This window comes from Python bivittatus, unplaced genomic scaffold (genome assembly GCF_059951505.1).
Source record: "Python bivittatus isolate LINGU-HERP-01145 unplaced genomic scaffold, Pbiv_v1 ctg000610_np1212, whole genome shotgun sequence".
Lineage (NCBI taxonomy): Eukaryota > Metazoa > Chordata > Lepidosauria > Squamata > Pythonidae > Python > Python bivittatus.
In genome coordinates this window covers 41,053,244-41,067,816 of record NW_028277088.1, presented here as the reverse complement: position 1 = coordinate 41,067,816, position 14,573 = coordinate 41,053,244, and the positions used below count along the sequence as shown (strand labels likewise).

The following is a 14,573-nucleotide window of genomic DNA, read 5'->3' as shown; positions in this document are numbered from 1 at the left end:
TAATACTGTATCATTTACTGCTTTTATCATGGTGAGGAGTCAATCAGGTGTTGCTAAGTGTTTGCTTTTGGTTTAACATGTTTGATGAACTCCATCAACTGTAATTTGTGGTTTAACACGTGTGCAAACCACCCACTGTGGTGCAGTCAACAAATTATGACATGGTACATGTGAGCTTTCTCAAAGAGAAATCTGCAAAGAGGATTCAGGCTGAAATATCAGTGCACACCTATTTGTTTTAGCTCTGTGCCTGCTGACTACGGGGAGAAAAAAAAGAAAATCCAAGGCAAAGAAAGCTTTTCCAGCTTCTCTCCAGCTTTGAGCTGAAAGATGCCAGAAGAGTGAATGGTTTTTCTCTGACTTCAGGTGATGCATTTTTAATATGTAACATAAAAGCTTGTCATCCTTGACAAGCTCTCACCCCTGAGCAGTAATAACCTAACCTATTTGTCATGACCACTGACACACAAAATGTAATTTTTTATTTAATTAATTTTAATTAATAAAAACAAAATAAAAAATTAATTTAATTTAATTTAATTTAATTAATAAAACAAATTTTAAACATAAAACAATTATGTTACACTATTCAAAATCTCTCCTAGGTCAAGTCAGATTGCAATCCACTAAAGCAGAGGTTGACAACCTTCTTCTGCATAGGGGTCAGAGCCCATATCTGTAAGTAGATGGCGAGCCATTCTCTCCTCTCTCAGGTGAATACACTGGCACTTGGGAGGATTCTTCAGGGCAAACCATAGAGACACATTTCTTTCTTAGAGGAAAAAAAAGGAGGCGTGGCCAAAGCGGGAAATGAGGGTATGCTCTAGGGGTACCTCTTGTGGTTAGGGAAAGAAATGCTTATGGAGGGAGGAAGAAGAGTCCTCAATATCCAAAGGTACTATATAAACATACATACATACGTACATACGTACATATATATGGGCTTGTAACACCACCCAAATTGTTACAATTTATTAAAAATAGTGCAGTTCTGTATCAGGCCTGAGATAGCATTACAAACTTTTTTAGGACCACCAGGGGGTTGGGTGGATATGATCTTTCTTTTTGGGACTACAGGCTGGAGGATTTCAGGTGTCAGGCATTAAAGGGTTTTCATTCATCAGTCAAAATCAATCTAAATAAGCAATTAAAAAGTAAGTGCTAGGAGAAAGAAACCAAGCATGAATAAGGCAAAAGTAATTCTGAAACTGCATTTCCAGCTCATTAGCTAAATTCAACCACTCTGGTTTAGAACATGTGTGCATCATCCTACAACTACATCCCACTTCTTCACACTCATCCCTCCCACCCCATTACTGCTTTGTGCCTCTGCTCCATCCTCTTTCTCTTCACCCCTCTAATTACCAAATCTTTAGACACTGGTATTATGTCCAAAGTGGGCCAAAAGATTAGGCTGTTCTCTTCTCTCCTCCTTTAGCACAGCTGCAAGGAGAAAATCAGGCTGGCTTTCACTTCCACCTTCCACTCAGAGTTCTTTGTTTAGAAATATCACCTGTAAGGTAAATGTTCATAAACCGTCTGGGCTTGTAATCCTCTCTTACTAAAAATTATAGTTTTTATAGCTCAGGCAGGAGCAACTCCAATTAATTTAAAAGCAGATGCTTTTGATTTCCCTTCTTATGATCATATTAGGACCCTGAGGCTCATAGTGCTCCTGTTCATGCAAGGTTAGAGGAAAAAAGTGAATTTTGGCTTTATTAAAAAAAAAAAAAAAGAGCACAATTTCAATAGTAAAAAGCCAAGTTATTCAGAAGATTAAATTTAATTTCTAGCACAAAACTGTTATGAAAAAAGACCACTGACATCAGTCTTACCCCTCTATTGGCAGCAATACAACATTCAGCTATTCTCAGCCACAGACGAGGATTTGAATGATAAACCTGGACAGCTTCTATCAGGCATTCAAAAGCAGCTAGTGGCCTCCCAATGTGTAAAAGCTGAATGCCACAGTTATATAGCAACTCATAACGCTTGTTGGTCAGTAACGTGCACATTGGTCGTCCTGAGAACTTTTTACCTGTGATTAAAAATTGGATATTAACTATGCAGTTTAAGAGGATAGCCACAAATGGATATTATTGGACAAGGACCAGTTAAATTATCCTGTAACCAGAGGAGCTAACACATATTAGTAATTTATAATCACTACAATTCAATCACTTGCTTTGTGTTGGTTGCTTTATTTGGGCTGTCATTAGCTTTTTTATAGATTAAAAATGTAGGATGAGAAATGGAGCTCAAAATCCTGGCTCCTATAAGTCTCTTTCTTATAAAAAATAAAAATTTCTCATCTGAGCAGAAACTGCCCAAATATTATCAGGTATGATAAACAGGGCTGTTGGTTATGGCACAATTTCACCAAGGATCTCGTGTCTCTGAACTTTCAGAGTGCTTCTCCTATCTAGGATGAGTTGTAGGCACTTGACTGGTGTGAACAGATCAGTGAAGTCAAGAATACATAATATATACATTCTTATTGTACAAACATAAATGTATATAATACATACTATTATTATTATTATTATATATACATTATTCATACAGAGAATGTCCTATTATCTTCCTCTATTTCCCTTTGTGTGTTCTTTCAGATTATATAAACTTATCTCACAAATTCTAATCCATACATAGACTCTTATTCTAAAATTCATAATTTAAATCAAGAAGAAACGTGTCACTACTATACGTTGTCTGTATTTAAGCCTGAGGTTTATGATTATTGTCCTTCCCAATTTACTCATTAGTAAATATTTCTGCAGCTAATGAAGTCAATTCAACAAATGATACTCTTGAGCACTTGAGATTTACCTATCAATAGTGGTTATCTATGTATCATTTCTAGTATTACTCTAACTGCATTTGAAGACATTTAATGAATTCCACTTTTAATATATTCCACTATAATTCTACTTTTTATATTTCACTCCTTAGTTGCAAACAGGACTAGAAAAACAATTCTAAGATGTCATATGCATATTTTAAAAAAACCCCAAAACAAATCAGTTTCAAAAATTAGGAAAGTCAGCAGTTCTGTATTTATTTTATATCCTTTAATCTATTCATCAGTCCTTACAGTGCATTTATTACTTGCTTACTTTACCTGGATCTGTGCCACCTGTCCCAAGCTGTGCACAGGCATTGTCATTTTCTTGCAAAGCCTTTTTAAAATAGAAAATTCCTAAGTTGTGTTTCCCCATAGCAAAATGGATGCAACCAAGATTATTCCAGAACATACACCGTAAACATTCTCCTAAGAAAAAGCAAACAGAAATCAAATGATGGGCTTTCTAAGGGAGATGAGCAGCATTTGATTTCCTATACATTTATTTTTAACTACAGAGATTAAACATTTAATGTCTAATTTCCTTTTTTTCACATTCATTTGGTCTATTACAAACTAGCAGTCACAGCTTTGACATTACGTTCAGCAATACTGAGCCCTGCTTTCTTTGACCACTGAACGTCCCCCATTATTCTTTCTTCAAATTGCAGTCCAAATGTTCTCCATGTTTCCTTCAAAAGCATTTGAAGAAGGACAAGAATTTCTTCCAAGGAGAAAACTTTCAAGTTCAACTAAATTTATATTGACTCAGTGAAACTCTTTAATTAGTCTCAACAGATAATGCAACAGCAATGTAAGTTGCATAATTTAATGTGAATGCATTAAAATGAACAATGAAGGGAAAATTGTTACAGGCAAAAACAAGGGCTTGTGTATTCAGATAATGAGCTTAACCAGACATTATATGGCTTTAAACTTTAAAAAATAGTTGGAGCTGTGGATTTAACCACTGTGAGACTTCTAAGGCTATAACCCTTTTCATATTTACTGCATTTACAGAGACTCAATTAAAGATTTATTTGATTGCTTAGTAAAACAATGGAAGTGGTCTATTAAATGACACTTCTTCTAGATAGAACATTTGGAATTTATAAGATGTTCAACAGTAAAATGATCTTATATATTGCTAGAGGAAATAAAGACATTTCCAAGGAGGACAGAAAATATGAAACTCAGCTAGAGATACCTTCATCCATACAATGTTTTATACCAAATCAGGGAAATAAAAATCAAAGTATAAAAGTGAATTGTACCTGTCTTCATAAATCCCGGATGCTCAGCAATATTTGAGCTGTTCAGGAGCTTTACAGCTTTCCGGTAATTGCCTCTTAAATACTCAAAGTTGCTTTTCAGAAAAAGAGAAGGAGCAGACTGTGAAGTGCATAAAAACAATAGTTACTGGTAGTTTGAAGGAACAGAGTTGGAAGCTTGAATTAACAACATGAGAAAAGCAAAAGCTGCAGAAATTACTAACCATTTACTGCCAGAAAGGTACCACTAAAATGTACAATTTATAGTGGTCTGAAGAGTTCTGAAAGGAATTCATTTTAATATAAAGAGGCTGCTTAAGTAGAAGTATTGAAGGAAAAAATTTCATTCAGAATTATAAGGAAGGAAACGAAATGCAAGTTAATAAAAACACTAGAAGAATAATACTTAGGGTGCTACAATATTCTTCTAAAGGGATTCTAGTTCAAAGGGGTCTTTCAGAATAGTTTTTATTTCAGTATTAAAAACAGCTGTGTTTTAAAGTTTGAAACACTATGGTCCAAAACAGTCTGCAAACCTAAGTAAGCAAGAATTGCTTAAATGATTAATCAGGAATCTGGTTGTACCTTTTCCAACTAAACAACTGTATTAAAAAATAATTGTTAGTTAATTGGAAAAGGTGCAACCAGACTCCTGATTTTTTTGCCATCATAAGCTAATAGGGCTCTCCTCCTACAATGTCTTAAATGATTTTCCATGGCTAAAACAAATAGCAGATTTTTAGATATGATAAATATGAAAAGTAGAATAATAATCCAAAAACTGGAAGGGAGTTAAGGAAAACAATTAACCACTTTAATCCTTAATTGTAGAGGTATTTCATAATAGGATGTATCCAATGGCTGCATCAGTTTATATGCTTATGGAACAACATCTGCCAACATAATGGATCTCTCCTCACCTCACATCAGATCTGTAGGGGAATCTGCCAAAACAAATTAAGATCTATATAGTAGACAGAAGAAGAATGAGGGAGAGTTCTACTGTCTGAGCAAAAATATGTAATATTAGATAGTTCAGGTCCTAGAAATGACAAATATGTTATTCATTATAGTCATTAAGTACTTACATTTCCAGCTGTATTCATAACTGACTTGATTTCCCTCTTGCATGCTTTCAGAGATTTCATTTGAATATAAGCTCGAACCTTATACTGGTAAAAATGAATGTAAAACTTCATTATGCTAAGAAAAAAATGATGTCACTATTCAGAAATTATACTGGTCCTGGTATCAAAATTAGATGCAATTATTACAATTTGGACAAGTAATATGGTATACTGGTTAAACTTTAAAATAATTCTAAAAGTAAGAACAAATATGACAGTGTGGAACAATTGGTTTCAAGAGCTGATGTCAAACACAATCCTGGTAATTAAAAGAGCATATTAGCACTTTTATGGCCAACTGATAATCCATACTATTCCTTTTAATTATTTCCCCTGGGAATACTGTAGAGCAAAACAACATATAAAAAGTTGAGACTGTGCTTCAAAGCGCAAGTTAGAATTTCTAATAGTGGATACTTATTTTATCCATGGATTACTTTTGGGTAAAGGATTATGTAGAGAAAACTCTTGGGAACTGGACTGTGCACACAGTGACCATCACAGTCACAACAGCTGAAAGGAATGAATAAGTGGCTGCTGAAAACTGTACACAGCCCAGTTTAGACATTGGTTATTTCCAAAATAATACACAGGGAGATCTATAAAAAGAAACCCATACTTAGCTAATATATACCAACTAACTCTGGGTCAGTCTGAAAATGGACAACATTTCTAAGAGAAATATTTAAGCAGAACCCAGCATTTATCTTACCTGATGTATTTTTGATTTAGCAGCTTCTGTTAGAGTACCACTTTCAGACTTGTTGTTGGCTTCCTTGCTAGCATTATTACCTGTCTGATTACAAATCAAGAAATGAAATAGTTGTCAGTTTTTGAAACCAATGAGTATTTGATAAAGTAAACATATTGTGTAATTCCTGAAATTGAACTTCTAATGATGATTTATCTCTTCTTTTTCCATAACTAAAGTAACAGGTAATTACTAGGGGAAAAAACTTTTTTCCTATTGGGTAAACACAGCATATTTCAAATTAATCTTACTTGGAAGCTCAAAATATGGCATGTGTACAGTACTTCCCAAATATCTGACCAAGCATGAGTTAGAGCTGCTATTAAGGCCTACTTCATGGCAGTAAGGGAAGTGAAATGTCAGTATTTCTCTGCCCTTTTTGCATCTGTGGATAGCTGTCTGGTGACTTTATTTAGGGTTACCAGGGCCCTCTTGAGAAGGGTTGGCACAGAAGTCTACCTGCAAGGTTGTATGAGGAATATGTTGGACGTCTGTTGGGTAAAGTTGCTCAGATTCACTCTAAGTTGGATTCTAGGCTTGGTGCAGGTCTTATGGAGGTGGTTGAGGCTCAGTGTAGTTTGATTACCTGGGAGGAGTTTGATCCTGTTGGTCCTGATGAAGTGGACAGGATTCTCATGACTGTTAGCTTAGCCACCCGTATATTAGACCCATGTCCTTCCTGGTTGACAATGCCTCCCAGAAGGTGGCATATAGTCAGGGTTTAACAGTAGTAAATACTTTGAGAGACAGAGTTGTCCCATTATCTCTTAAGGAGGCAATAGTTTGCTTCCTCCTCAAGAAGCCATTGCTGGACACAATGGTGCTGGACAATTTCATCCAGTCTTCAACTTTCTCTTTTTAGGGAAGATTGTAAAGAAGGTGGTCATGCAGCAGTTCCAGAGAACTCTGGAGGAAATGAATTATCTGGACCCCTTTCAGTCAAGATTCAGGCCTCCATATGGGCTGAAACAGCATTGATTGCACCTGTAGATGACCTCTGGCAAAAGCAGGATGAGGATGGTGCATTCATCCTTGCTCTTCTTGACCTCTTGGCAGCTTTTGATACCATCAATCGTGGTATCCTTCTGGATCAGCTTTGGGGTTTGGGAGTGGGTGGTACTGTGTTGTGCTGGTTCTCCTGCCTTCCTCCAGAGCCAGTTCCAGTCAGTGTTGATGGGGGGAGAGGTCCAGCCCATGGCCCTTGCTTTGTGAGGCTTGGTTCTCTCTCTGCTCCTGTTTAACATCTACATGAAACTGCTGGGTGAGGTCATCTAATGGCAAGGGGTGAGATATCTTCAGTATGCTGATGATACCCAACTTTACATCTCCAACCCTGGCGGCCACCCAAGTGATGCTGTGGAGGTTCTTTCTCAGTGCCTGGAGGCTGTGGCAGTTTGGAAGGGGAGCAACAGGCTTCAACTGAACCCTATCAAGACAGAGTGGCTGTAGTTATTAGGGTCTTCCGTTTCTGGGGACTTTCCATCTTTAGTTCTGCATGGGGCTGCACTACCTAAACCAAACCAGTGCACAATTTGGGGGTCCTCCTGGACTCATGGCTCCTGTTAAAAGAGCAGGTGCCAGCTGTGGCCAGGAGGGCCTTTGCACAACTGCGTTCTGTGCCAACTGCTCCCATTCCTGGACCATGAGGCTCTGTTCACAGTCATTCATGCCTTGGACACCTTCCAAATGGGCTACTGCAATGTGTTTTACATGGGGCTATCCGTGAAGGGCATTCTGATTGCTACTTCTGGGCGCAATTCATTTATAGTGATCTATAAAACCCTTCATGCCATGGGACTGGGTTATTTGAGAGACCGCCTCTCTCCCATTTGGTCTAGCAGGAAGAGCACATTCCAGGTCCCATCTCTTAAGGAGTGCCACCTGGCAGGGCTCAGGAAGACAGCCTTTTCTGTCATGGTGCTCACCCTTTGGAACATCATTCCCCCAGAGGTTAGATTCCCCCAGAGGTTAGGTTGGCCTTTTAAAGGCATGGTTCTGTCACTGGGCCTGGGGATTCGTATATGTGCATGAGTCCATGCAATGGCTGTGCTGATTTGTGTTCTGGGTTTTTTTTTTTACTTCAGCTATAGATTATATGTGTGCTGCTGTTTTTTTACTGTTTAAGTTTTTATGACTTAAACAGACTTTTTTTTAAAGTCAAGAATTTGGATAGGCAGCCATATAAATTGAAATTATAAACAAAATACATAAAAATAAATACCTCAGTTTTCCCATTTTTGTTATTGCTGCCTTGCGAAACCATTTTTTCCAGGACAGCAAGCAGATGTAGGGCTTTCTCAGCTTGACAAGTCAGTAGGTATAAGTCAACTAATAGAAAACATACTGCCTGAGCAAACTTTTCCTCTAAAAAACAAAAAAAAATGTTCAATGTGTGGGATATATTTCTGGCAAATTACCCTGGCAAAGATTTAGGCTTCTCACACAAGTGTCATATAATTAACTATCTGCTCAAATGGCATCTTTATAATGATTGGACAACAAGTGCTTAGGACTCTTCTACATTACTGAACTTTTTATTAAACATACTGCATATTTATACTAAAGTAACTATTCCAGTTGAATTGCATAGGCTAATTGTAATAAACCACAATAACAGTTTCTGTAATCTCAGCAAAGGAGGAGGAAGAACAACAAGTCATATAAAATGAATGAATGAATGAATGAATGGACCTCTTTGGTTGTCCATAATCTTACCAAATGGTTCAATGAATTGATAAAGTTTCTCCCCAACTATTATTGCTTCAGTGTACTGCCGCAGATGATATAAAATAACAGCTTGATTATAATAGAGCATGCTGTTTTCAACATCATCTAAACCGTCCATTTCCTCAACAGCTGAATGAACCTGGGGGGTGTGGGGAGGGAGAAAAGGAAGGATATCCAAATATACCTTCATTGGCTCATTTATAAAGTGACAACAAAGCTGAATTACAAGAGACTGTACTACAAATTGATTCAAATATTGTAAATATAACTTAATAGTTAAAACATTGGTTAACCATCGATTTTGCTGAAAAGACATCTTTAAAAATAAGAATAGCTTGCATAGCTAAGAATGATTTTTGCCTCTGCTTAACTAACCGAAATACCATAATCATTATTTGTTAGGAAAAATAATCATTTACCAATAGAGTGAACTAAGGCCTAATTTCTTCCAACACAGTAGAATACTACTCAAGTATATTTTAAGATAAACAGACTTCAGAATCAATTTTGCCTATTAGGATTTATCACACAGAATAAAATTCATAGGCATTCATCAGATAGCCTCTGAATAGCACGTCAGGAAAAATAATTGTATTGTTTGGAAATTAGAAATCATTAATGATAACTCAGTAGTTATTCCCTTTAATAAAACCCTTTAAGTCCTGAAGAAATTTTAAGAAATTAATAGGCCAGAAATTATAGATAGAAGGTTTCAATCTATGCATCCCATCCTATCCATGACTATTTGTTAAAGTTCCATGGATTTCAGGGAACAGATGTATATAGAGTGACAACCCTAGACAACATTAATTTTACATATTTATTTATTTTTGTGCCTTCAAGGCAGTCTTGACTCCTGGCAACTGCCTAGATGAATCACTGCAGTTTCATTGGAAGATTTTCAGAAGTGGTTTGCCATTGCCGCCTCCTTCCTAGGGCTTCGTGCCTAAGGGGGGACTAGAACTCACCATCTCTTATTTCTAGCCTGGTGACTTCAACAACTACACCACATTGGCTCTAATTATTATATATAGTCCATTCTGTTTATTCTGATTTGCTCAGCTATAGTCAGATAGCATAATAAACCACCAAACATTTTCCAACCATGAATAAAAATTTTGAGACTGGTAATTTTTAAATGGAAAATTGCCTTTCCTGTCTTTTTTGTTTAAAAGGAAAATGGAAGAGGAACACAAAACACCCTTCAATATTTAACTTATTATAAAAAGTGCGTTCCCTTTTGGAAATCACCAGATTTTTTTAAAAAAAGAAATGCAGGAGCTCAGAAGCATTGTGCCTAACACAAGAATTCCAACCCTAAAGATGAAAAAGTTACTAATTCAACAAACAAAGCAATACCTGGTTTTTCAGCTGATTAAGTGTTTGTTTCAAGTTATCTGTTGTAGTTTGATTATTTTTACAGAATTCTGCTACTGCCATGTTCAAAACTATTTTGTAATCATCTTTGTTTATTTCTTGCAAGCAGCTAAGCTGTTGCAGACAAATATCATAGTTTCCAGCCTGTAAAATCAACAACAAAAAATACAGGGCATAAGCAGATATATGTTAAAATCAATCAATAACCTGGAATGTTAAATGTCTTGCTATAATTAAGTATATACATTGCCTGCAATTAATTTTGTTTCAATGGCCTTTAAATCCATAGTGATGTCATGCATATTATACTTGCTCCATAGGAAAACAACAATTTACCTGCTTCCTCTCCAACTAGATTCAGGACAACAGAACAGTACTGCGATAAGAAATGTCAAAAGGAAAGCAGAAAAGCATCCTTTCCTTTCACATATAGAAATCCATAACACAAGAAACAAATTAATAAATAGAAGCCATATTTTGATTTTCCTATCAGCTCAACTAAGATATTTAGGCTGCAGAAAATGGGCTAAAGAATCTCTTACTTTAGAACACTACAGGAAGGGACCTATACCATGTCAAGAATTATCTTACCAAAAAGGCTTGTAGTGCACTGTTTGATAGCTCCTTCTCTTGATCAGTAATCCCAGAAGAAGTACCTGCTCCTTCATGTTTCTCTGTTCCCTGATCTATAATACAATGTAAATGTTAGAAACAATTTTTAAATCTAATTGAAATGTCAAGCCATTTATTTATCACTGTGACTTCTAATCAGTCATGATTCCTTCATTTTTCTTGGCACATTTTTGAAGAGGTTTGCCATTGCCTTCTTCTTAGGGCTGAGAAAGATTGAACGGCCAAAGGTCATTCAGCTAGCTTTGTATCTTAGTCAGGACTAAAACTCAGTCTCCCAGTTTCTAACTTAGTGCCTTTAATGACCACACTAAACTGGCTCTATAGTGAATTATTTTTAGCCTGCAAGGATTCTGAATTTGGTAAATCTAAACTATTCCTCTGTAATATTTTCAATTATATTCTGAGTTTGTAAACAGTTCAATATTTAAGTTATAGGTTGAACAAGTTATCCAAGGTCAATCTAAAAGTTATTGGGGCAGTGTACGTGGCATATAAGAACTGGGGCAGACAAAACGTACATCTGGTTAAATCTACTGGATGACTGGTAATAGCTCAGCATGGAGATTTTCATGTAAACAATTTGACTCCTCACACTCTAAATTATACTGCTGAAGCTAAGCAAGTTGACATAAACAAAGATAATATTATGTGGACAATTAACATCATTAAGTAATGGTATTCAAAAGAAATTTCTGGGCTCAGGTTTATTTATTCTAGGAATAAGTAACTCTGATTAGGTGACAGATTTCAGAGTTCTAAAAACATAGACCCTGCAAGCTGAGTTTTCTCACATCTGCCTTAAAACTCACAGGACAATAGGTTAATTGTTCTGATATTGCTTCTTTTCATTTTATCCTGCTTTGCAAGCTATGTTTGTGGGTAGTGGGGGTGGGGTAGGGCAAGGGTTTGTTAGGATGTTCAGCTTATGTCAAATTCTTTATTTGACATAAACTGAATATTATTTTTAAAAAACCAATCTAGTTCAGCCTGTAAACATTCTGACTGATTTAGGGTCAATGGCGTCAGAAACCACGATGCACAATGTAAGGTAAAGTCAACAGTCTTTTTGTACTGCAGTTAGAGATTAGGAAGATACGAGGCATAAAGGTGGAATGAATCAAAAATATGTGTACTACATCAACTGATGTCAAGAAAAAAAATGTTCATATTTAACTATTTACATCCAGACAATTCACAGAAACTACCATGGAGAACTGGTGTCACAAAAAGCAACATGAGATACAAGAGTAATTTACTACTTGTTTGTACTCTATATATTAGCCTTCTATTTATGAAAAAGCTCCACTGCAATGAGAGATGTATGGAGAGACTCCCACTGCACTGTCTGAAAATGTATGTCACAGCAACCAAGATGAAGTCAAGGAAGTCAGGGTTCTTGCCAGTGGATAGTCTAGAAAATCAATGCCCACCACCACAGATTCCACAATGGAAGGCACGTGGGATAGGGAAACAATCTATATTACTTTATTAGGACTTCTTAAAAGCCTGTCACGAGAGGAAATCAGTCTCCCTTACAAAAGACCTCCATATCACACAGAAGGCAATGCTATTTAGATCCTGACCTAAAATCAATCATAGAAGGTTACCTAACCACATTTTTATATTTAACAAATGCTCGCACAACGCTCTTTTAGGGCAAAAAAAGGAAGCCACGTCTTTAGCCTTCTCCTGCATCTGTCCTCTTAAACAGGAGATAGATTCAATGGACGTGGAGCCCCTCTACCCGTCTCCACATTCTTCCCCTCTTCCAGTTAGGTTGCAAAATCGAAACAGATCACCTGAAGCCCTTTGGGCTTCCACTCAACGTGCGGAGAAATATATGGGGAGACACCCTCCAACCAATGGCGGCATAGAGCCCTCCAGTGAAGACCACCGGAGGAAGCGGGTAGCCTGCCTCGCCCTAAAAGAGACCGCTCTTTGTCCTCACCTCCGCCCTTGTCCGCTGCCATTGATGCTGCAGGAGCCGATCTATTGACATAGATAGAGACAAGGCTCCCGACGGGCGCGGCTGCCACCGGTGCCTCAACAGCTCAGCCTCAGAAGCGTCGGCTTGAAAAAGAAAAGGGATGGAGGAAGAGAAAACACACGCATCGGCACAAGCTCCCTCCACTTCCGATGGGATTCCACTTTTGTTTCCGGGTTAGGTGAGAGTAAAGGAAAACGCGAAGCCCAAGCGTCCTCTCGCTGCTCGCAGCGTAGAGACGTCACGCAGGGGGAAGACCGGACTGTTCCACGGCTAAGGGGCGGGGCCAGGGCAGAATGGGCGGGACGAGGAGGAAGAACTGTGGGTTCCCCCAGTGCCGATGCCGTTGTCCGGAATGAGCGTTGCTGATTAGGCCCCTGGATCTCTTGCCTGGTGGAATAATCAAGTAACCTCGGATAAAAACCGGGCATCGTCTCCACAAGCTGTGGTGATCGTCACGGCTGCTAGCATAGACTGGTAGTAAAACGTAATTAGCCCGTTCGTGGGGGATAAGCCTGTTCATGGCTAGCAATTGCGATGGCTTTGTATTAACACACTACATATTAGTGCGTCCCGCAGTGGCTGTACTCAGACAGCATGCTTAACGAGGATCTAATGGCTGCGCTTGCACAACATTTTAACCTTAGCTAGTTTTAATGCTGGTTAGCTTTTTGTGGCATAGCCTGTTGTATGAGCCCAGCCCATATGTTATGGTTCGGTGCAGTGTGAACCCAGATCAATTCAAAATCCAGGTAAGATATGTTGACACAGCCAGTGCCAGTTAGAGTGGAATCTGTATTCCTTCAAGTGGAGCTCAACTTCTGGTGGTTTTATTGGCACACATATGCAATTTCTTGGCAACAATATAGGAGTGATTTAACAGTGCCTTCTGGATTTTTGTTTGTTTTTTGGTTTGGTTTGTTGCATTTGTTTTATTTTGTAGTCTGATTTATAACCTGGGATTTCCTGGCAGTCCTTCTTCCAAATAGCAACAAGACTCGACTCTGCTTAGCTTTTTCAGATCAGCCAAAGTCAGCTAGGTGTTGTTGTTGTTGTTCAGTCGTTAAGTCGTGTCTGACTCTTCGTGACCCCATGAACCATATTGCGCCAGGCCTTCCTGTCCTTCACTGCCTCCCAGAGTTTGCTCAGTTTCATGCTCATTGCTTCGGTGATGCTATCTAACCATCTCATCCTCTGCCGTCCCCTTCTCCTTTTGCCTTCAATCTTTCCCAGCATCAGGGTCTTTTCTAAAGAGTCCTCTCTTTGCATTAGTTGACCAAAGTATCTGAGCTTGAGCTTCATTATCAATCCTTCCAATGAGCAATCAGGGTTGATTTCCTTTAAGATTGACTGGTTTGACCTCCTAGCAGTCCAGGGGACTCCTAAGAGTCTTTTCCAGCACCACAGTTCAAAGACATCAATTCTTTGGCACTCAGCCTTCTTTATGGTCCAGCTCTCACAGCCATACATTACTACTGGAAAAACCATAGCTTTGATTATGCAGATCTTTGTCGGCAAGGTGATGTCTCTGCTTTTTAATATGCTGTCTAGGTTTGCCATAGCTTTCCTCCCAAGGAGCAAGTGTCTTTTAATTTCATGGCTACAGATGGAGATCTGCGGTGAACTTGGAGCCCAAATAAATGAAGTCTGTTACTGCTTCCATTTCTACCCCTTCTATTTGCCAGGAATTGATGGGTCCAGATGCCATGATCTTAGTTTTTTTAATGTTGAGTTTCAAGCCAGCTTTCGCACTCTCCTCTTTCACCCTCATCAACTTCTGGTGGTTTTATTGGCACACATATGCAATTTCTTCTTCTTCACTTTCTGCCATTAGGGCAGTATCATCTACATGTCTGAGGTT

General features: G+C 38.1%; 1 protein-coding gene across 5 annotated transcripts in view; it reads right to left on the bottom strand.

Annotated features, from left to right (window-relative positions):
- Nucleotides 1-12,893, bottom strand: part of CNOT10 (CCR4-NOT transcription complex subunit 10) — a 32,113-nt gene extending 19,220 nt beyond the window's left edge. For 3 of the 5 annotated variants that reach the window (XM_088150868.1, XM_025171404.2, XM_025171400.2), the window contains exons 1-10: nt 12,677-12,893; nt 10,687-10,781; nt 10,078-10,239; nt 8,707-8,857; nt 8,213-8,355; nt 5,953-6,036; nt 5,202-5,285; nt 4,117-4,234; nt 3,122-3,271; nt 1,836-2,038 (exon numbers count right to left, since the gene is read on the bottom strand). In XM_088150868.1, coding sequence (XP_088006994.1) covers nt 1,836-2,038; nt 3,122-3,271; nt 4,117-4,234; nt 5,202-5,285; nt 5,953-6,036; nt 8,213-8,355; nt 8,707-8,857; nt 10,078-10,239; nt 10,687-10,781; nt 12,677-12,698 — 1,212 coding nt within the window. In that variant the 5' untranslated portion in view covers nt 12,699-12,893. The remainder of the gene's footprint in view (nt 1-1,835; nt 2,039-3,121; nt 3,272-4,116; nt 4,235-5,201; nt 5,286-5,952; nt 6,037-8,212; nt 8,356-8,706; nt 8,858-10,077; nt 10,240-10,686; nt 10,782-12,676) is intronic. The other 2 variants (XM_007421364.3, XM_088150867.1) reach the window with 1 other exon arrangement.
- Between the last annotated feature and the right edge of the window lie 1,680 nt (nt 12,894-14,573).